The 22,459-nt window shown below is 47.5% G+C and overlaps 1 protein-coding gene across 2 annotated transcripts in view; it reads left to right on the forward strand.

The window, feature by feature from the left end:
* Positions 1-22,459, forward strand: part of RAB6A (RAB6A, member RAS oncogene family) — a 51,958-nt gene that overhangs the window by 27,074 nt on the left and 2,425 nt on the right. Inside the window, exons 2-7 of one of the 2 annotated variants that reach the window (XM_034060192.1) lie at positions 1,682-1,740; positions 7,253-7,306; positions 8,598-8,703; positions 11,000-11,111; positions 12,033-12,126; positions 20,775-20,841. In XM_034060192.1, coding sequence (XP_033916083.1) covers positions 1,682-1,740; positions 7,253-7,306; positions 8,598-8,703; positions 11,000-11,111; positions 12,033-12,126; positions 20,775-20,841 — 492 coding nt within the window. Of the gene's footprint in view, positions 1-1,681; positions 1,741-7,252; positions 7,307-8,597; positions 8,704-8,771; positions 8,878-10,999; positions 11,112-12,032; positions 12,127-20,774; positions 20,842-22,459 lie in introns of both variants that reach the window. The other variant, XM_034060193.1, reaches the window with a different exon arrangement.

Genomic DNA, 22,459 nt, shown 5'->3' on the forward strand with positions numbered 1-22,459 from the left:
GCAACAGATGGTACATGAATCTTAAGGTGATTCATCCAGCTATTTTTTGTAGGGATGGGGATCATTGCTGCCGTTGCAGGCTGGGTGGTGCGTGTGTGGAGGCTGGGAGAGGTGAGATGGTGTAAGCTCTTAAGAATGGCTCTTTTAAAGAGGGGACTATTTAAAGCCTAGAACCCACTGGCCAAAGTGTCTTTTTATGTAATCTCAACCTTGAATGTTTGGAGATTCTTTGTCCTTTCCTTTGAATTACTTCCTTAATGGGAATTGTGGCTTTTACTTCTGACAGGGTTTATAAAGCAAGGGGTGTTTTAAAGGAGAAATGGTGATGCTTCAGTAGCCATGGTGGAATTAAACCTGTAAGTAGTTGGTATTAATGCAGACTTGAGCTGGTGCCTGTTGACAAATGGTATAAAGAAAACCTTGGTCTGTTTGGAGAAGTGTCATAGAGCTAAAGCACATTGAGACACTCTCCAAATGGTGTTTAAAGCAGGTATTTAAATATAAGCAAGCCAAGCAGCACCTTATTTTACCTCTCTTCTTGTGAAGTGGGTGCAGGTCAGGCAGGGAAGCTCCAGGAGTATAGAATAGGTTAACTAAAGGGGCTGCAGGAAAGCTGGAGAGGGGCTTGGGACAAGGGCCTGTAGGGCCAGGCCAAGGGGAATGGCTTGAACCTGCCCAAGAGAGGGGAGACTGAGCTGAGCTCTGAGGCAGAAGCTGTTCCCTGGGAGGGTGCTGAGATGGAGGAGCTTTTCAAGGTCCTTTCCAACCCAAATCCTTCCATGGTGCACTCAGTTTATGCAGATCTTGATGATGAAATGAGGGTTTTGACACAGTTCAAGGTAGTTTGGGATTCAAGCTGCCCACCCAGCTGCATCACAGCTACACGGGAGCTGCAGTATCACAAATGGATGCAGGAAAAAGGCTTCTCTGGTGTCTCAGTGACTGTCAGCTTTGCCTGCAGTGACACCTGATTGCAGCACAAGTGACTCCCTAATGCTGAGCAGTCACTGAATGTACAGCCACAAGCTGCAGCCAGCACCAGGGTGGATAAGGGTGTTTTTAACAGCATAGGAACCAGCTTGTAGGTCCATAGAAGTTCCAGTGAATTCCTTGTCAAAGGAAAGGTGAAGTTGATGGAGTGACAGGGACCACAGGAATGATGGGCAGGTGGTAAACAAGCCTCTTCACAATGATGCTCTTCCATCTTGTGACACTAGAGCAGTGACTGCCACTTGTGTGACAGATACAGACAGTGTGACATTGAGGAGATGCACAGAGGTGTATTTTAAAGCTGTCTTGGTTTAGGAGCCAGAGCTGTCTTGTTTTAGGGATTCTCAGACCTATTGCATTCATTCATTGATGGAATTAATGGAAAATGCCAAATAACTTGTTTGAAATTGGAGCTATCAAATTATTTCTGTTTTCATTTTGAATCATGAATGTTTGAGGATAAAACTGGTGCTCAGGAATGATGCAGGAGCCACCCTTCAGATCAAAATATGCTTAATAGAATCTTCACATTTTCACAGTAAATTAACTGCTATTTTGCTTGTAGGAAGTTAAATTTCAGTGTGCATCTGATGGACACAAAGTAAAACTCCTCCTGAAACTGTTTTTAAACCCTTTGCTTCAAACTTGCAGTGAAATTGTCCCTTAAATCTGTGTCTTTTCTTTCTTTCAGTGGGGAAGACTTCCTTGATCACCAGGTTCATGTATGACAGCTTCGACAACACCTACCAGGTAAACTGATCTATGTTATTGCCTTCTCTAAAGCTCCTCTGTTGCTGTCTCTTCCATTGAAGGAAGAATCCATTTGGTTGAAGTGCATAAGAGTCAGTACACTGGCCAAACTCTTCACTGTAACAGTCTCTAAACTTCATATTTTAACCTGTCAGAGCAGCATCTTGCTGTTGGATGCTGCTCATCTGCTGTGGTCTGAAAGCACAGGCTGGTACAGCCTGGTAATAGGAGTTGTTAGGTCTTTCAGGGTGTTTCCTTTCACCATTTGCCACCAGACCATCACAGATCTAATGTCTCTGTGGGGAAGATGTAACAGGTACCCAGCTCCTTTGAAACCAGAAGCAAGCTGAGCTGCAGGAGGTTCTGCAGTGGGTGAACAAGGACTTGTGGAGCAGACAGCAGTGGTTTGTGAGCCTGGTTGTGCTTTAGGAGCTCTTTAGAGTCTCTAGGATATTTTGTGCTGGCTGATGGAACAAGTACCACAAACCTGATGCTTGTGCACGTCCCCAGCTTGTGACTGCTTATTTGTTACTTATTATTGAAACCAGATTGGGTTGGCAAGCTTGGGGCTGAAGCTGTGGTTGTCTTTTATTCCAGTTGGCCCTGTAGCCCCTTCACTGCTTTGTGCTTGGTGACAAGTCATAGAATCATAGAATCCCAGAGTAGTTTGTGTTGGAAAGGACCTTAAAGCTCTTTCAGTCCCAATCCCTGCTATGGGCAGGGACCCCTTCCACTGGAGCAGCTTGCAGTTTCCAGCAGCTCTATGTCCCTCCTGTGTTGTTGCCCAGAGCTGGACACAGGAGTGCAGAGGGGTCTCACAATTCCATGGAGAGGGATCACTCCTGGGACATGACACACCACAAAGGGCACAACTTTATTGCAGGTGTTTGGTTTCCTTGGCTCAGTACAGAGGGTTCTTGTTTGATTCACAAACACCACTTTCATCAAAAGAGCTTATTGATAAGCTACAGGGGTAAGAGCTAAATTCCTCTTACGCAGCAGCAGCAAAAGAAAACTAATGCACAGCAGAGGTTTAATAAACTGCAGCTTGTGATTTATACACCCAGAACCCAAATAACCTGCTGCAAATCTGAGGTTGGGGCAGCTTTCAGGAAACAGGCCTTCAAAATTCATCAGAAGGGTCCAGAAAGAGCAAATCACCCATTGGGTAACCTGCAGCTATGGCTGACACGTCAATGGTTTGATGGACATTGGCAGTCAAGCACTTGGCTTTAAGGGGTCTCTAAATGATGCTGAGCATGGAGAAATCCATATTCTGTTTGACACTAACAGCTGCTCTGGTTTGGAGCTTTTGGGCTCATCCTTTCTACCAGCTACAGCAAAACAGGACCTATCAGCTCAGGAATGACTTCAGTCAAAGAGAGGTCTTTGGGTGAGTGACTATTGGCAGTACATTAACACCCAAACTAGGCTTGCATCAGTGATAGTTGAATTGGAGCTATCTTACAAGCCCTTAAGACTTCTTCCTGAATCACACATTCATTTTGGAATCATTATGTGTATTATGTCAGACCAGCTTCCCATGGAGATAACTGAATTATCATCAAGTACAGAGGGTCAGACCTCTTCAAGAAAGAACTAGGATGTAAATCCATAGAGAAAAGGAGCAGACCTGAAATTAAAATACTGATGGGGAAAAAAACACCCAGATGAAATAAAAGAGCTGATTCTCTGTCCATGTAATTACAGTAGGGAGGATTTGAAAGGATGTTTGCTCCCTTGGGAGCAATGATGTCTTCTTCACCCCTCCTACACCACAGCAGCTTTGCTTCTCCTGTGGTTGGGTGAAAACAGCATCTCATTGTACCCAGCTCACCTGGCAGAGCAGTGAGGAGGTACTGAAGAGACAATAACTCATGAAGGGGTGAAGAGGTTTAAATGAGATACCTGCACCTCAAGTAACAGAGTTATTCTTACCTTTCCCATTCCCTCCTCCTCCCACCTCCCTAAAAAACCCTTCACATTCATCAGGGAACAGATTTTTCTCTGCTTGGTGGATTCAGAACATCACCAACTGTAACCAAGTCATGAAACGTGTTGTGCTTGGAGCAGACACGCTTGATGAAACCCAAGTGCTTTTATAGCTTGGCACCTTTTCAAGCTCAGCCTGAATTCTGGGAGTGGGCAGTGAGTGATCTCCTAGGATGTGGGAAAGTTACCTTGGGCCAGCTTGACCTGAGGCCAAGGGAGGGGATCCTGCCCCTCTGCTGTGCTCTGGGGAGACCTGAGAGCAGCTCCAGTGCCTAAAGGGGCTGCAGGAAAGCTGGAGAGGGGCTTGGGACAAGGGCCCTTCAACCCTTGGGACAAGGTCTGTGATTCTGTGATAACAGGGTAGCAACAACTCCTTAGCAGCTTTGGGAGGACAGCTGGATTAAGAAGTCTTCTCATACATGGCCCCATCCATAGTGTTGTCTTCTGAAGCTTTTCTTCCTTCTTGTCCTCTTTAAACTTGTGACTGGGACTTAGTGCCTCACTTCAGTTTCAGTGTGCCGAGCTCCTGCTTGTTCCATATGGTGCCCAGCATTCCACAAGCAGGTTAAACCTGCCTCCACCTCAGTGATGGTAATTAGCTTAGCCTAATGTCCATGTGTTTTCCCCATCAGTGAGTCTACTTTTCCACTACTCATACCTTGCACAGCTCTTTACAAGTGATGTGTAAAGATCCCCCAAGTTTCTGTCAGCATTGTTACAAAATGCCTCTTTAAGTTGGTTCTTAGTGAATGTCTGGGATATATCAAATGCTTGAATCCACTCCTTGATAGTGCATTTCCTCTGTATTGTGGGCAGAATGATAAACAGGAACATAGTTGGCTCTAAGTTATTCCATGTACATCTTAAAGCTTGTGAGGGTTTAGGTGAAGAGCCATTTCACAGTGTGAATGTAACCAACCTGCTCTATGTTCTTCTCAGTGCAGCTAGCTCAAATACTTTCTATTCCCAGACCTAAAATAAGGTTTGTGCTTGGCCTTTCTGTTGCATTTCCCATGTTGCGAGCATCCCAAGTGCAGGAATCTGGCTGACTTGACACCTTTCTGCATGGCATTTACATGTCCCCCAGGCATACAGAGACTTCAGAGCTGCTGCTACCGTGCAGCTGTGTGGGAGGGATGGCACAAAGTACAGGCTGAGGCAGGTTTGGGGCTGATGTTCCAGCTCCTGCTGAGAGCAGAGGAAGTCTGAGCTCCAGCAGTTTGTCAGCCAGAATGAGATCCTGACATGTGTCTGTGGTGTGGGATCCTGGGGGTTCTGTAGGCTGTCTTCTGTGAACTGAAATCAGAGAGGCACAAGGGAGGATGGAAGCGTTTCTGAGGCAATCTTCCGAGGAGAATCCACTGCCAAAACAATGTAAAACAAAAGCAGAAGGGAAGCATGTTGTTGGATTGGTCTTTTGAGGGTTCTGGTATCTGCCTTGCAGCTTCAGTATCATAGAGACATGGAATGGGTTGTGCTGGGGGGGACCTTAAAGCTCCTCCAGCTCCAACCCCTGCCACGGGCAGGGACCCCTTCCATGGAGCAGCTGCTCCAAGCCCCTGTGTCCAACCTGGCCTTGAGCACTGCCAGGGATGGGGCAGCCACAGCTTCTCTGGGCACCCTGTGCCAGCGCCTCAGCACCCTCCCAGGGAACAGCTTCTGCCTCAGAGCTCAGCTCAGTCTCCCCTCTCTTGGGCAGGTTCAAGCCATTCCCCTTGGCCTGGCCCTCCAGGCCCTTGTCCCAAGCCCCTCTCCAGCTTTCCTGCAGCCCCTTTAGGCACTGGAGCTGCTCTCAGCTCTCCCCAGAGCACAGCAGGGGCAGGATCCCCTCCCTGAGCTGCTGCTCACACTCTGGGGGTGCCCCCAGCACACGGGGAGGTTCTGGGCTCAAGCACTCACTGCAGCTGGGTCATGGGGAGCTGCTCCTCACCCAGCACCCCAAGTCCTGCTCCTCAGGCTGCTCCAACCCATCTCCCCCAGCCTGTGTCTCTGCTGTATCATCTCTCTGAACTGATAATGTCACAGTTCTTGATGATAGGTGAAAAGTCACTGGATCCTGGGGAACAAAGCACTGTTTGTTTTCCCTCTATGCACCTCTGGTGCTCCAAATCTGCTATCCTGATCCTGACAGGAGGGTTTGTTTTCTGATATATTATATGTAGTTGAAGGGAAATTAACTTTGCATTGTTCAGTTCTGCTTTTTTACCTTGTTACTCACTTGCAGCTGGTTCTCCTGCAGTGCTCACGAGCTGCCTGGCTTTAGTCTTCATTCCTACCATGTAAACTGTCTGGCAGAATACAAGGAATTAGTTATGGGGATCTATAGTGAGGGCATGACTGCAGCTGACAGTATGGAGTATATACAGTAGAGTTTCCGTAAGAAGTGGGAGAAGGTTCCACCAGGCCTCTTTGGTCTAGCTTAGACTTTCCTCTTACCTGTACATTTGCTTTATTTTCCTTTATAAATCCATAGGGAATGTTTTCCAGGCTCTGTTGACATTGTTGAGCAGTGGAACTCCTCAAGGTATGCTCAGTGTGCTCTTGAAGCCAGGGCAGCAGTAGAGTCCCTACAGGTCACCTTGGGGTATCCCTGCTACAGATGAAACTTGGAGGTTCATCCTACAGGGTCATCCTCACTGCAGCCTGGAGAACTGGAGTGAAGGTCATCATGTATGTAAGAGGCAGCTCTTGATAGGGTTTCCTTGTGCTTTGCTGCTTCTCTTAAACACATGCAAGGATGCTCTAGGTGAAGCTCCCACTAGTGTCCAGAAACTTGGATGCAGTGCTGCAGTGAGCTTTAGATTAACTGAGCATTAGTTATGGCTGGTGACCTTGTGTGTGCACAAACCTTTGTGTTGCAGCATATGTGAAGATGTCCACTTTAGCCTGAATGAATCATTGAATCCCAGCCTGGTTTGTGTTGGGAGGGACCTTAAAGCTCATCCAGTTCCAGGGACCCCTTCCACTGGAGCAGCTGCTCCAAGCCCCTGTGTCCAACCTGGCCTTGAGCACTGCCAGGGATGGGGCAGCCACAGCTTCTCTGGGCACCCTGTGCCAGTGCCTCAGCACCCTCCCAGGGAACAGCTTCTGCCTAAGAGCTCAGCTCAGTCTCCCCTCTCTTGGGCAGGTTCAAGCCATTCTCCTTGTTCTGTCACCCCATAACATTAAAATAGATGAATATATAGTGCAGTCAGGAAGAGTTTGGTGTGCTTTGATGCCTTGGTTCAGCTGAGGGATGTTGCCTTAGGTCATCTGCTTAAAAATCCTTGCTGATATTCAGCAGTCCATGTGCTTAAGCTGAAGTTAGTATTAACACCTTCTTGTGCTTTGAGATGTTGTTCTGGTTATGGATATTAAGGAAACTGCTTATTGAATCTTACCTGCAGGTAGAGTTTCATCTTGAAAGGAAGATAAGCCAGTGTATGTATCTGCATTCTGAGGTGGTAGGAATGTTTCTGCCCTGGGAATCATCACCACTGTTCTGACATTTAATTTAAGAGCTTTTTCCCTTTTCTTACAGGCAACAATTGGCATTGACTTCTTATCGAAAACCATGTATCTGGAGGATCGAACAGTGAGTAAGAGTTTTGTGCCCTTCTCTGTGTACAGTAGGAATGAGGATCAGCATCTGTTGTAATTGTGCAGCCCACAGTTGTGAGATCACTTGGAAGCACAGACTGAGCAGCATGTACCAGCTGCTTCCAGACTGACAAAGGCTGTGGAGACAGCTCCCTGCTCTGTTTGGGGCAATGGGAAATCACCTCTTGGTTCGTGAGTGCCATTGACACATGGCAGAAGGTGCTGTAGTGTCATCCTCTTTGGAAACAGCCATACAGATGGTTTGAGGGGGGCATAATGATGGGAATGTGGAGGAGGGGACCATGCTTATCCCCTTCAGGTTTTGCTGTCAAAAGACAGAAGGATCAAATACAAATGTTTCTAGTTAACAGCTCAATATTAATGTTACTGGTTTCAAAAGAAGGTTGCCTTTAATAATGATCCACAAACACTGCTTGTTTCTCAGCTTGATGCAGATCTAGCTCCCCAATGAAATGAGTCCTGTGTGGAAGCAAGCCTGTGGTTTCAATGAGCTCAGATTCTTAATGAAGGCATTCAGAGTTGTGCTATTTGCAGAAACAAATTGTGCAGAGCTGCAAAAGCTCCTGGGCTTGTAGAAACCCCCAATCAATGTGATTGCATTGAAAGTGCTTGAGCAGCGAGATGTTCTCTCCTTGCCCATCTTGCCATATGTGTTGCTTGCAGTATATCCTGCCTTTCCTTTCAGAACCTTGATGGGAAGAGACATTCAGCCTCATTTAGGTGCATGTTACTTTGCAGTGTGGCTAAGGCAGAGCGATCCCATTTTATCCTCCTTGATAAAAAAGCACATCAGAAGCTTTTCCAGTGCTTTGACAGCAGTGAAAGGCTCTTCCATTAGACACAGATGATGGATGTGGTCTGATTTTTTCCACCCTCATCCTCCAAGTTGCTGGAGGTTCCCTGGATGAGGATAACAGCAGAGCAGGGAAACCTCGAGTAGGCAGAACCCCCAGGTGAACATGACGTTTTCCTGTTGCTGCTCTCAGTTCCAAAGCTGAGCAGGTTTATTCCTCCCCTCTGGAAGTCTTTTTGACATAGCAGAAACCCGAGATAGCTGCACATCCACCCCCTTGGCTCCTGCTGGCGCTTGGGAGCGCTCCTCGGGATGCTCCTGATCATCTCCTGCATGATTATCATTTTTATTTAGCTTTTCTTTTGTTTTTCCTTTTGATTTCCTTTTTTTTCTCCTTTTCCAAAGTAAAATTTCTTTCTCCTTTCATTTTTTTGTGGCAGTTTGGCTTTTTTTCATTTTCTCCCACCCACAGATCAGGTTGCAGCTGTGGGATACTGCGGGTCAGGAACGTTTCCGTAGCCTCATTCCCAGTTACATCCGTGACTCTGCTGCTGCTGTAGTAGTTTACGATATCACAAGTAGGTATTTTGGCACTGGCTTTGACCTTTGTTCTTATGTTTCTTGCTTGTTTGACTGATTTTGTTAGGTACGGTTGCAATTATGGGACACAGCAGGTCAAGAGCGGTTCAGGAGCTTGATTCCTAGCTACATTCGTGACTCCACTGTTGCAGTTGTTGTTTATGATATCACAAGTGAGTGGGGGGAATTCTGCATTCCTAATCCTCTGCCCCTTTTCATCCTTTAGCTTAGCTTTGCATGTCCTGTCACAGCCATCTGCTTGTCCTTCATTCTGGCATGACAAACCAAAGTGCTTTCTTTCACTCGAGTCTGATTTTAAGCTGGCCACCTGATTGCTGCTGTTGTAATGTATAAATCATCTTCCAAACATCAGTTTGTAACCTTTTCCTATCACATTCCTGAATCCTGGCTGGTCTTGTTGCACTTTCCCCTCTTTCACCTGCTTTTTTGATCGTAATATCACTATGACTTTTGATCTCAACCACCTGAATCATGTTCATAGATAACTGGATTCTGAAATGAGAGTCTTTGCACTGATAGCTGTAGCTTGCTTCACTCCATTTACCCTCCCCCCCCCAACAATCTGGGCATGGGCTGGGGGGGGGAAACGCATTAACATCCCATTTCCATTTGGAATCAGTCGCTTTCCCATTCTGCAGTATGGAAAACTTCACCACTAAGCCCTTATCTTTTAACAATTGCTCTTTCATTTCTTACTAAGGTATGTACATTTTTGTGAACTAAAACATTAGAGCTTGTCTCAAGCCTTCACTTTCTATCCCTCCCCTCAGTCCAGAGCCCCCCCCCCCCCAACTTACCAGCCTTCTGCATTCACAAACACTGATATAGGAGAATTAAACCTTCAGCCACTTTCATTCTAAACCAGAATCGACCACGAACAATGGCCTGATTCTATCTAAATGCGAAGTGCATGGCCTTTGATTTATAGATCCTGGAAGGTTACAGCAGGAATATGGGGTTTATGTATTAAAGCTTTAACTGTTTAAAATAGTACTTTTATTGGAGCTCGAAGCACAGGTTAGCTGTGAACTTGAATATATTTGTACTGACCTGGCAAATTGGGTATTGCCAAGTAGTAAAAAGAAGAATTCAGACACTGGGAAGTGATCACGTCTTGGCTGTCGAGCACACAATATATTGCTATGCAGTAGAAGCCATTAAACCAATCAATACTCCTCAGGAATTGCTGCAGAGCCTCCCTTTTTTAAGTACTAGGAACTACTTTAGCAGTTCAACTGTATTTCATATCACTCCCTGGCAGATGCTGAGCTCCACATGGCTTTTATACAGCTGGTTTTTCCTTATGGGATGCAACATTTCCACCAATAAACTGTCCCATTGGATCATTTTAGCTTCCTGAAATTCTTCTGTTGCAGCTTTTAAGGAGAAATCATAGAATCCCAGAGTGATTTGGGTTGAAGGGAGCTTAAAGCTCCTCCAGCTCCAACCCCTGCCACAGGCAGGGACCCCTTCCAGTGGAGCAGCTGCTCCAAGCCCCTGTGTCCAACCTGGCCTTGAGCACTGGCCAGGGATGGGGCAGCCACAGCTTCTCTGGGCACCCTGTGCCAGCACCTCAGCACCCTCCCAGGGAACAGCTTCTGCCTCAGAGCTCAGCTCAGTCTCCCCTCTCTTGGGCAGGTTCAAGCCATTCCCCTTGGCCTGGCCCTACAGGCCCTTGTAAACCATGAAGAAAGAGTGTCTGTGCATAGGTTAAATCTGTATTTCTGGTTCTGTATGAATGATTTGGGAACTCTTTGAGCATTCAGTGGTACAGAAGCTGTTAGTGTGTTGTATAACCCTGATACACCCTAGAGAACATCCTGAACTATGCAAGGTAAAAGGGGTTAACCTGTAGAAAACCTGTAGCTGGTATTAGTCTTGAGGAGCCATGAACCTGTAGGAACCTGTTGCTGTAGCTGCACAGCAGTGTAGAAAGCACTATCACATCAACCCTGTTTCTCTCTATAATGTTGAACTGAAAAAGAAGGGAGCTGGTTTAAACCCCAGTGATACTCATCTCAGTTTAGACAGTGGCAAAACCAAGCTCTAGCTCGACTCAACTCCCTGGCTTTGAATTCACCTGTAGTGAGGTGAACTTGACGCCCATCTGAAATGACAGTGTGGGAGACTTGGGCTTTCACTTGCTGATTCTTCATCACTCTGTTACGCCAATTCCAGAGACTATGAAGCTTTCATTTGGGCTTTAGAGATGTATTTAGCAGGGATGTGTGAGGAATCCCTGCAGTGACACATCCTCTCCATGTTCTCTGCTAGATGTAAACTCCTTCCAGCAAACAACAAAATGGATCGATGATGTGAGAACGGAAAGGGGCAGCGACGTCATCATCATGCTGGTGGGGAATAAAACAGACCTAGCAGATAAGAGGTATGGAGGAATCCCTCATCTTCTTGCTGTTGTGAACCTGCTGCTCTTTGCTATTGTAAAGAGAACGTTGGTATTTGTATTAGTTCTCAAATGCTGCAGCTTGTTTTGACTGTGCTGGAGATGGTTGTGACAAGAGACATCTTAATTGTGTATCTTTCATTTGGTTAAGCACAAGTTGCCAGTGAAGGAGCTGAGCGACTGTCACCAGCTTGTTCAGGTGGCAGAAGGGAATGTCAGCTACAACCTGGATCAGCACATGAGTAAACTAAAATTATTATGGAATGCTCCATCCCTGGCAGTGTTCAAGGCCAGGTTGGACAGAGCCTTGGGTGCCATGGTTTAGTGTGAGGTGTCCCTGCCCATGGCAGGGGTTGGAACTGGATGATCTTAAGGTCCTTTCCAACCCAAACTATTCTATGATTCTATTCTGTGATTATAGGTATTCCTACTTTATACATTTGCTCAGCTATCAGTGATAAGTGCAACTGCTCCTCCCTTTTGAAACCCTTCAGGGGTTTTCGTAAGATAGAAAATGTATTTTCCTAGAAGTTGAGCATCTTCAGTTTTTGCTGCTGCTGCTTTTGGGTTTATGGTATTCATAAAATCATAGAATAATTTCGGGTTGGAAGGGACCTTAAAGCTCCTCCAGCTCCAACCCCTGCCACAGGCAGGGACCCCTTCCACTGGAGCAGCTGCTCCAAGCCCCTGTGTCCAACCTGGCCTTGAGCACTGCCAGGGATGGGGCAGCCACAGCTTCTCTGGGCACCCTGTGCTGGTGTCCAGCTGAACTTGAATTTAAACCCATGAGATGCTTTCAGAAGTGCACTGATGCAGTCACCTTTTGGGGTTGAAGACAAGAATCTGAATTTTCAAGGTGTTTGTCTGTGGTTTTTATGCCTAATTCTGTGTTATCTTCCCCAGGCAAGTGTCCATTGAGGAAGGAGAAAGAAAAGCCAAAGAGCTGAATGTAATGTTCATCGAAACTAGTGCAAAAGCAGGATACAATGTAAAACAGGTGAGTAAGCACAGCAGGCACAAGACTACTTCTGTTAATGCACCATTGTGGAAACAGAGCTTCTCTGGGCATTGGAAAGCCTTTGCAGAGGGTCTCAGGGGGACATTTGTAGTCCACATACCACAGGCAACACCTCAGAGTTGAATTGTTGGCTGAGGTTCAGAAGAGGATCCCTGACCTTGCAGCAAAGGGTTTGGAGTCTCTTTCCCCTTGGAAGAGAGGAGCAGCAGAAGGGAAATCCTTCCTGGATTCTTGTCAATTCAGATTTGGTGTTTAGATTGAAGGGATTAAGGCATGAGCCAAAATGTTGGGGAAATAGAGATGCTTCCGCTGTATAGTGAGACAGTAGAAACTGGTGTTTTCACGCTGCAAGGCCCTGAAAGTGTGAGTGAATGTTCTTTGAGAGCCAAAGCTATTTACTTCTGGTAGGTGATGAGTTGCTTTTGAACTGGGGAAAGCAGGGAGAGGTCTTTTGAGCTGATGCAACTGGAACAAAATTAGGTTTCATGCTGTGGGATGAGCTGAGACCTTTTGCATTGTGACATGGTAAATGAGGTTTTAGCACTTGTGCTAATGAAGATAAATCACTTGGCAAACAGTGAACGGGTGGAAGTAGTAAACACGGAGGAGCTGATGTGGTGTTGACAGGGAAGAAATGTTGTGTTCACAAATGGGCTTCCCAGAATCACAGTCACTGTTGTGAATTGGTAGAGACCAGAGCAGAGCTGCTCCAGCCCTCGCAGCAGCTCCATAGTGTCCTATGGCCTCGCTCCAGCAGCTACACATCCCTCCTGTGCTGCTGCCCCAGAGCTGGATCAGGGCTGCAGGGGGGTCTCCCCAGAGCACAGCAGAGGGGCAGGATCCCCTCCCTGAGCTGCTGCTCACGCTCTGGGGGTGCCCCCAGCACACGGGGGGGTTCTGGGCTCCAGCGCTCACTGCAGCCGGGTCATGGGGAGCTGCTCCTCACCCAGCACCCCAAGTCCTTCTCAGGCTCCATCCCATCTCCCCCAGCCTGGGTTTGTGCTGGGATTGCCCCACCTGGGGGACAGGACCTTGCCCTTGGGCTGGTTGAGCTCCATGAGGTTCACACAATTCCACTCTCCAGCCTGTCCTGGATCCCATCTCTTCCTTCCAGCATCACTGCACCACACAGCTCGGTGTCATCAGCAACCCTGCTGAGGGTGCTGGATCCCACTGTCCATGGCACCAGCAAAGATGTTGACCAGTGCTGGTCCCAGCACTGACCCTTGAGGATCACCACTCATCATTGATCTTCACTTGGACATCGAGCTGTTGACCACAACTCTCTGAGAGTAATGGTCCAGCCAATTCCTTATCCACACCGTGGTCCATCCATTGAATCCTTGTCTCTCCCAATTTAGAGCCAAGCATTTGTAACAAGAGGCAAGTTTCTAGCAGATCATGAATTGAGAGTGAGATGGAGTCCATCCCTCCTGACCCAGTGCACAGTGGGATACTGCTGCTTCCTTGATGCAGCAATTTCTTACGTGGATTCATGGCCCTTAATGTATTTGCTCCTTATGGCAGGAGAAAATGCAGCAGTGCAAGAGGTAGAAGAGATTTGTTCCTGGGCATCCCCCCACAGCAAACACATGCACATACATGTGTATGTACATAAACCCACATGTGTTTCTTACGTAGTTCCACAAACAGTTTGTGTGCAGAATTGTGTCAGTTGCTAAAACAGGCTTATAAATGACTTTGTACAATGTAGCCAGGAGTAAAAGGTCTGCTATTAAAATGTCTCTTGACTTTGTATATCAGGAGCAACATTATTCCCTACATAATGGAATAGTGAGACATGTTAACTCAGAGCTGTGTTTCAGTGCATTAGTGAGCATGAAAGTGTTTGGTCCCAGGGTCCCCAATTATCCTGCCACAACACAGAGGCTGGGTTGTAATTAAGGCTTGGATCCCATGCTGGAATTCTTGATGTTTACTGAGACTGTGGGGAGTGAACTTGAGAGCAGTGGCTGAGGGGAATGATGTACAGAGCCCAGCCTGGTTTGGGTTGGAAGGGAGCTTAAAGCTCCTCCAGCTCCAACCCCTGCCATGGGCAGGGACCCCTTCCACTGGAGCAGCTGCTCCAAGCCCCTGTGTCCAACCTGGCCTTGAGCACTGCCAGGGATGGGGCAGCCACAGCTTCTCTGGGCACCCTGTGCCAGCGCCTCAACACCCTCCCAGGGAACAGCTTCTGCCTCAGAGCTCAGCTCAGTCTCCCCTCTCTTGGGCAGGTTCAAGCCATTCCCCTTGGCCTGGCCCTCCAGGCCCTTGTCCCAAGCCCCTCTCCAGCTTTCCTGCAGCCCCTTTAGGCACTGGAGCTGCTCTCAGGTCTCCCCTTCAGGAGCCTTCTCTTGTCCAGGCTGCCCCAGCCCAGCTCTCTCAGCCTGGCTCCAGAGCAGAGGGCAAGAGAGGACAGATCCTATATTCCTGTGCCTGTGGCCCATTGTGGCAGTAGATCCTGTCATTTACTAAAACACGTGCTTTGTAAAGGCACCACAGCCTCCATCCAGAGGGATGGGAGCTCCATTTAATCCACGGTGAAGGAACAAACTTTGCCTTTCTGTGTTCTATGCTGAAGCCATTGGGGGATTTTCCTAATGAGACTGTGAAAGCATAAAGCCATTTCTGTAGCTGCAGCCTCACTTGCTCACTCTCTAGAGACAACTCTTGGTTGGGTAATGGAGGTCTAGACAAACCATGCCTCTGATTTTAATTGCCAGCTTCCATGCTGCAAGACTTGCTGCTGGGAGAAAATAGGGTAGGTAATGCAGCTCCAAGCGAAACAGGGTGATGCTGGGAAGCTGGATGCTAATTCCTTCTATTAAATAGGAGATTTGGTGTTGAGACTTAAAGCTTGTTCTTTGTTAACAGTAAGAAATAGGAGTATCTAAAACCTGCATCATATTTCAAGTGGGTACTTGATATAATGTGAAATCTTGTCAGAATGGGACAAGAGGACAGGTTTTAAGTGACCTCATTCTGTGTGCACAGTATTGAACCACAAAGCCACGGAGGGTGGTTGAATAAGAGCTAAAAATGGATTTCTCTGCTCAGTTTTGATCCCGTGTTGCAGGCAGGGATTGGGATTTGCAGGAACTTCAAAGCTCTCCTGTGCTGCAGAACATTTGGAGCTCTCGCTTTCAATTAGTTTTGTAGGTAACTGTTGAAACAGTTCCCAGAGGAGAAGAGGTTTAATACCATTATTTCCTAGTTCTGTTTCCTTGCAGCTGCTCTGTTTGGTCTGAGTTTATGTTACCAACTTGTCATGAATTCTTCCCTAGTGAAATGGGGACTCCATCACTCTGCTCTCGTGAGCCCCAGTTTGCAGCACTGGGTGCAGTACTGGGGTCCCCAACATAAGGACATGGAGCTGTTGGAGCAAGTCCAGAGGAGGCCACGAGGATGAGCAGGGGCTGGAGCAGCTCCTGTATGGAGCCAGGCTGAGAACATTGGGGCTGTTGAGCCTGGAGAAGAGAAGCTGCATGGAGACCTCAGAGCAGCTTCAGTGTGTGAAGGGGGCTCCAAGGATGCTGGAGAGGGGCTCTTCATCGGGGACTGCAGTGATAGGACAAGGGGTGATGGGTTCAGACTGAAACAGGGGAAGTTCAGGTTGGAGATAAGGCAGAAGCTGTTCCCTGGGAGGGTGCTGAGGTGCTGGCACAGGGTGCCCAGAGAAGCTGTGGCTGCCCCATCCCTGGCAGTGCTCAAGGCCAGGTTGGACACAGGGGCTTGGAGCAGCTGCTCCAGTGGAAGGGGTCCCTGCCCGGGGCAGGGGTTGGGGCTGGAGGAGCTTTAAGGTCCCTTCCAACCCAAACCAGGCTATGATTCTATACATAACCTTCCCATAACCTGTATAAAACGTCTCTTTAATAAGCTGAAGGCAAATTTGACCTTCCCCATACTGATACCTTCTATCCACAATCTATTCTGATGCTGCAGGGCAATTACTGTCTTAATTTTCACACAGGAGTTTGAATTCCAAATGAAAACTCCCGTGTTTAATTAATCAAATTATTATAATCAAGTTTAAAATGATCAGATTATTTTAGATACCAATTCCAGCTTTGGACTATATCTAATGAAGCACATAGATGTAAAAAGTAACATTACCTTTTCCAGATAGGGAATACTAATGTCAAGGTGAGTCTTGGACTAGTTGTCAAATCATTGCCTTGTCCATCAGGGGATAGGTTCAGATTTAGCATTGACTTCATCAGCTTGGATATGGAGTCCAAAGCTGCTGACACAACACTGTTGTTCCCAGCACGACATCCTTCTGCTGGATCTAAATGGGTTAATGGTAGGGAATGACACAAGCTAACACAGAAAGAGGCTTGGGATGAAGCTGAACCCTCCATCCTCCATTGTTGGCTTCTTTGCATTTCCACCCCCTTCACATTGAGGTTTTGGTTTCTGTGCAGTGTCTGCTGTAGACTTTGCTGTTAGCAATGCCAGAGTGAGCTCTGCTTTAACTGATGCCTCATGTCTGGCCCACCAGAGCTTCCTGGCTTGCTTTCCATGTTATCTTTCAGCTCAGAGATGTGAATTCAGCCTCACTTGTGTGCAGGCAAGATCTGGAGGTGTCACTGGGGGCACACCTGGCTGCCAGGCAGGGTTAGCAGGAGCAGAGGCAGCTCAGGGATGCCATGGGACACCAGGCAGTCCCATGACCTCAATCCAGTTGTTCTGAGACATGGGGGAATGATGTCATCTCACAGGCTTCACGGAAGCATGGAATGGTTTGGGATGGGAGGGACCTTAAAGCTCCTCCATTCCCAACCCCTGCCATGGGCAGGGACCCCTTCCACTGGAGCAGCTGCTCCAAGCCCCTGTGTCCAACCTGGCCTTGAACACTGCCAGGGAGGGATCAGTTCTTCCATGGGAGGGTGTACAGCTGCTGGGTACTGCTGGATCCCTTACTGAGTCCTATACACCCCCTGTTTGTTCTTCCTTCCTTCGGAGAGGGGATGTTGAAGGAAGAATGAGTGGATGCTATTCCAGAATAGGAATGCTGCTGAAAGTGTTATTCTGGCCTTAAATTGATGCAGTAGAGGGGAAGGATTCTGGCTTTTGGATCCTGCATGTTTCAGCAGACTGATTGCCAGGGGAGCCCTAAGACAGTAGAGAAGTAGATAACTTATTTGGTTCAATGCAGAGAATCCTAAACTCTGATTCATTTCATTTGCCAGCCCTGAATAAGCTGTATAAGCCTTTAAGATTCATGCTCTCCCTCAGCAGCCTGTGTTTAAGGGAATCTCATTGTTAGGCTCTGCATTGCCTGCCCAGAATGTGTCAGCCTTCATTTTGCTGTCGTGGAGAGAGGAGGCAGAGCCCTGAAGACCTCCTTAGAGCAGTACCTGGCACACCCCACACAGGCTGAGTATGGGATTTGGCAGCCAGACTTTCTCACGCAGTAGCTGAGGGCCTCTGGAGTAACCCTGTTCTCCCAGAGCTGGCTGCATCCCCCTCTTGGCTCCTTCTCTTCTTGTCCTTTGGTTCCTGTCTATCTGATGGGCAGGAATTACTCCTGTGGATTGCACTGCTCCCCTCGGAGAATAGGAATTAGGGGAAGGGGTTTGTTTGCTTTGCATTAGGGAGCAGGTTTCTTGCCTGGCTTTTCCATGTGGACAGTGATCCTCCTTTCCGTATCACTGCAGGTTATGCCTCCTGTTGTTTGTGACACTCATCCAGTGGGGATTTAGTGGCTGCAGGAAGGGGAAAGGCACAGGCTGCAAATGAGTGGACTCTAATGGTGAAGGATGAGGGTTTGTCTTGTGTATCAGGGTTTAATCAGGAAGGAGATTCAGGATTCAGTGCTGAAAGAGACTTTGTGTGGCCCTTACACACTCATATGGCTGTGTTTTGTCCCTGCCTGTGGCAGGGGTTGGAACTGGATGATCTTTAAGGTCACTTCCAAACCCAAACCAGTCTGGGATTCTGGGATTTAACAGCTGCCTTGGGAAACAAGTCCTGAATGCTCACCAATAGATGTGTTTTTATACATACACACACACACATGCACTGATATTCAGACATGGAATCCTGGAATGGTTTGTGTTGGAAGAGACCTTAAAGCTCATCCAGTTCCAACTGGATCCTAAATATCCTTCCTGATCAAACAGGGCAGGGACCCCTTCCACTGGAGCAGCTGCTCCAAGCCCCTGTGTCCAACCTGGCCTTGAGCACTGCCAGGGATGGGGCAGCCACAGCTTCTCTGGGCACCCTGTGCCAGCGCCTCAGCACCCTCCCAGGGAACAGCTTCTGCCTCAGAGCTCAGCTCAGTCTCCCCTCTCTTGGGCAGGTTCAAGCCATTCCCCTTGGCCTGGCCCTCCAGGCCCTTGTCCCAAGCCCCTCTCCAGCTTTCCTGCAGCCCCTTTAGGCACTAGAGCTGCTCTCAGCTCTCCCCTTCAGGAGCCTTCTCTTGTCCAGGCTGCCCCAGCCCAGCTCTCTCAGCCTGGCTCCAGAGCAGAGCTGATCCAGCCCTCGCAGCAGCTCCATGGCCTCCTCTGGCCTTGCTCCAACAGCTCCAGGTCCCTCTTGTGCTGCTGCCCCAGAGCTGGATCAGTGTTAAACATGGGGGGTCTCCCCAGAGCACAGCAGAGGGGAGAAGACACCTATAATATGTATATACATTATATTATAGATGTGTATATATATATGTCTATATATCTATATATATATATCTGCAACCTCCTGCCACATTGGTGGTGAGCTAAGCCTGCTGGCTGGGGTGCTGCAGGCACTGTGCAGCACCGAGTCCCTGTGTTGAAAGCTCCTTTCTAAGCGTCATGAAGTTTCCCTAATTGGATTTGTGCACATATGTTGTGGCTGATAAGCAGAAGGTTAATAAGGAAGAAAGTTGATTTTCTTAGTTGCTGAATTCCTTTTTTTAGTCAAATCATTTAGAGGAGAAATAACTGCTAAAAGCATTGAGGGAAATACTGCTAAAGGCAGGATTTTATGCCTGGGCTTACTGTAAAGGAAGGATTATGGTATTTTCAACACTTAGTCTTTCTGTCAGCAGCTTGGTTTAAATGCAGTAATTCCAGTGGGCTCCCAGCAGCTGAGGTTTTTAAGGCTCCTCACCCCTCTCCTCTATAAACTGCATCCCTCACTTTCTACTGTTATACAAGGGGGAAATACTTGGTTAAACTGTCCACAGTTTAAACCCATTTGTGGTTTTTTAATGCTTATTCCATGTAGCATCTCCAAATGCATGATGCTAGCAAAGAGCTATATGTATTGATGCTTTTCCATCTTCCTATCAGAGCAAAGATAGCAACCAGCCTAATTTAGGCAAGATCTGGTAGGATTATGCCAAACTGTTGCACATCCAGCCTTAAAGGTGATTGGGAGGGATTTCTTCCTCCCCTAAACCTTCTGGGTCAAGAACTGGGTCCAGATGATTCTTTAGAAGTGTAATGTATGAGCAGAAAAAGCCATGGACTGGAAGGGAAGCGAATTTACTCCATCCTCTAACTTACTTCTCTATCAGCAGGGAAATGTGTGTTGCAGGGATGAGAGGTTGAACAGATCTTCCCCTCCAGAGCTAATAGGGGTTGATGTAGTGATGAAGTGATGCACCAGAGAAGAGCAGGGTTTACCATAGCACCCATGCATGCACTGACAACATATCAGGCCTTCTGAAAGCCTAACTGTTGATGGTATTTGGGTATTCTCCAATGGTGTAAAAATATGGATGCAGAATATGTCAGATGCTCATGTCTGGGTATGGATCAAACTCTACTAGGGTTCTTCAAAGGTAAGGAACAGTTAGGTGGTCAGTTGAAAACCCTGGTGAACAGTACAGGCACAAATGCATCCCTCTGTCTGTCTGATCCATTCTGTCCTTCCATTCTTGCTGAGACACATGAAAAGGAGAATGTTGGTGTTGAAGTTTGTGTGGGTCTTGCCAAGCAGCATGGCAAGGGTGTCAGAGAAGTCAGTGAGCTGAGGGACATTCCTTAACTGGGCTGTTCTGTGCAGGAGGGGGCAGACCCTTGTGGGCTCTCAAGTGAATCCCCACACATTAATAGTGGGCACGTCTGTAGGATGTCACCCAGAGAGCTGGGGGAAAGCCACATGATGGGAGCCAGGAGTCCTTTCTCTGGCTCACAGGGCCCCTGAGCCATAGATATGTGAAGCCTGGAAGAAGATGCTTGGGGGATGTCATTATACACATCCCCTTTTCTGATGCTCTCCTGTATGTGCCACCTGGGTCAATACTGGTGTTAATACAACTCCTGGATGCTGTGTTTGATTTGATGTGTCCATGCTCCTGTGTAGCTAATACTCTATGGAGGTGTGAAGGTCAAATTCCCACTTGATATTGGGCAGGTTTTGGGGTCTGTGCACATACGTGAGGTGGAAACGCTACATTCCAAACAGGGGATATTAGCAGAGAAGGTGGTAGAAGGTTTGCTGCTCACATCCAGGCACATTTGATCTCTTCACTCACAACAAAAACCATGGTTTGCCATTTCCTGACAATAAAGGTTATATCTGGTGTCAGGCTTTTGGTGTCCATAGTCCCAGAGGATGTATTGAATCATTGTTTGAACTGTACCTACCGGCTGCACTCTTTCAAGTGGGATTGCTTTGATCTGTTCCCTGTTTCCTTGCAGCTTTTCCGACGTGTGGCAGCTGCCTTGCCTGGAATGGAAAGCACACAAGACAAAAGTAGAGAAGACAGTATCCTTTCTGTGTCTGAGTGGTGGCAGAGTGCTGCCAGGCATTACCCTGCAGGCTCTGAATAACAAGGATGAAGAAAGAAGGAGTAATACCTCTCCTACAGCTCTTGGTCAGCTTCTGGACATCCCCAAATGAGGCTTGAGAGGAGGAATAGGGGCAAGTAAGCTTCAAGCTTGAAGTACTGAGGGGGAAAGCTTGGGGCGATAGAAGGCTGGGAGTAGGAGTGGTAAGGATGGAAGGCTCTACTGTGAAGTAGGGATGCTCAGGGCTGTGAATTGAGGCCATAAACATAAAGACAACTGAATGAAAGCTGAAGGAGAACAACAGGAGGGTGCAGAACGATGCAGTCAGACACATCCAGAAAGATTCTTTGTGTGGTGCTGGAGCCAGTTGGATGCGGGGAGAGAGGGGGAAATGGGAGTGGGAGAAAACAGTGGCAGAGATACCTGGAAAACCCCCACTGTGGCTCTTGCAGATCTGAATCCTGCAATGAGCCAGGATGGAAGAGACCTCTTTAGTTCCCTTCTCCAGCCCTCCTAGACCTGCTCTAGTGGAAGGGGTCCCTGCCTGTGGCAGGGATTGGAGCTGGATGAGCTTTAAGGTCCCTTCAGCCCAAACCAGTCTGGGATTGTATGATTCTATGCTAGACCTGAGTGAGCTTTTTTGAGGCATTGAACTTCTTCAGGCTGTCAGTTTATTTGCAGCAGGGATCACGTAGCTGCCAGCTGGGAAAGGGAGGAGGAATGATGCTCTGGAGAAAGGCTGCAGCAGGAGCTGTAGGAGGAGGACGAGCCTGGTGCTAGAACTGCATCTCCTGTGGAGCATCTGACCCCACAAAGGAAAGGAGCATTTGGGAAGCTGTGGATTGCAACTAAAGCACGAGCTTTGTGCATTATGGATTTGATTGAGCCCAAAACGTTTCCTTATGCAGGACACCAAAAGGTTAATGAGCAATGATCTTTATTAATGAGGATGGTGTCAGAATGCACCAGCAATGGGCCATGCAGTTTCCATATCAGGGCCTTTGATCACCAGTCTCTAAATGGGACTGCAACAAGGGCACTTTGTGTTGGACTCCCTGCAGACTGCAGATAGCAGGAATTCAATAGGATTGTCTCCCAGGCAGCTGTGCAGGATTAATGGGGGAGATTTTCCATAGGCTTCTTTGCACAACACTGAGGGTTCAAGGATCTTGAACTGCTCGTGCAGGGTCATGAAGCTGGTGAGGCTCCTTTTGAGCATCTCTTGACTTGAATAATAGATTGAGGTTTAGATCAGACAGATGGAACAAATATTCAACATTAATTATTGGTCTTTTGTTTCCCTTTTTGTGTTTATGTGTCCTGACTTCCATAAAAGCACCTTCAACCCCTACAGACATAAGTTGGAAGTATCAGCTGCATGATACTTTAGCCTCTGTGTTAACTGATAAGAGAAGGGCTTGAGACTTGTGCTAAAACCATGAGTCAGGTTTGGGGATTAGCATTCCAAGCTCTTCCTGTGAAAGGCTATGGAAGTGTTGGAACTGTAGGGCATCCACTGGGAACTCGAGTACCAAAGGGAATAGCTTATCAGCAGCCTGCATTAAAGCTGAGTGTGGACATGGAGTGGGAGGGAT

Source organism: Melopsittacus undulatus, chromosome 2, assembly GCF_012275295.1.
Source record: "Melopsittacus undulatus isolate bMelUnd1 chromosome 2, bMelUnd1.mat.Z, whole genome shotgun sequence".
Taxonomy (NCBI): Eukaryota; Metazoa; Chordata; class Aves; order Psittaciformes; family Psittaculidae; genus Melopsittacus; species Melopsittacus undulatus.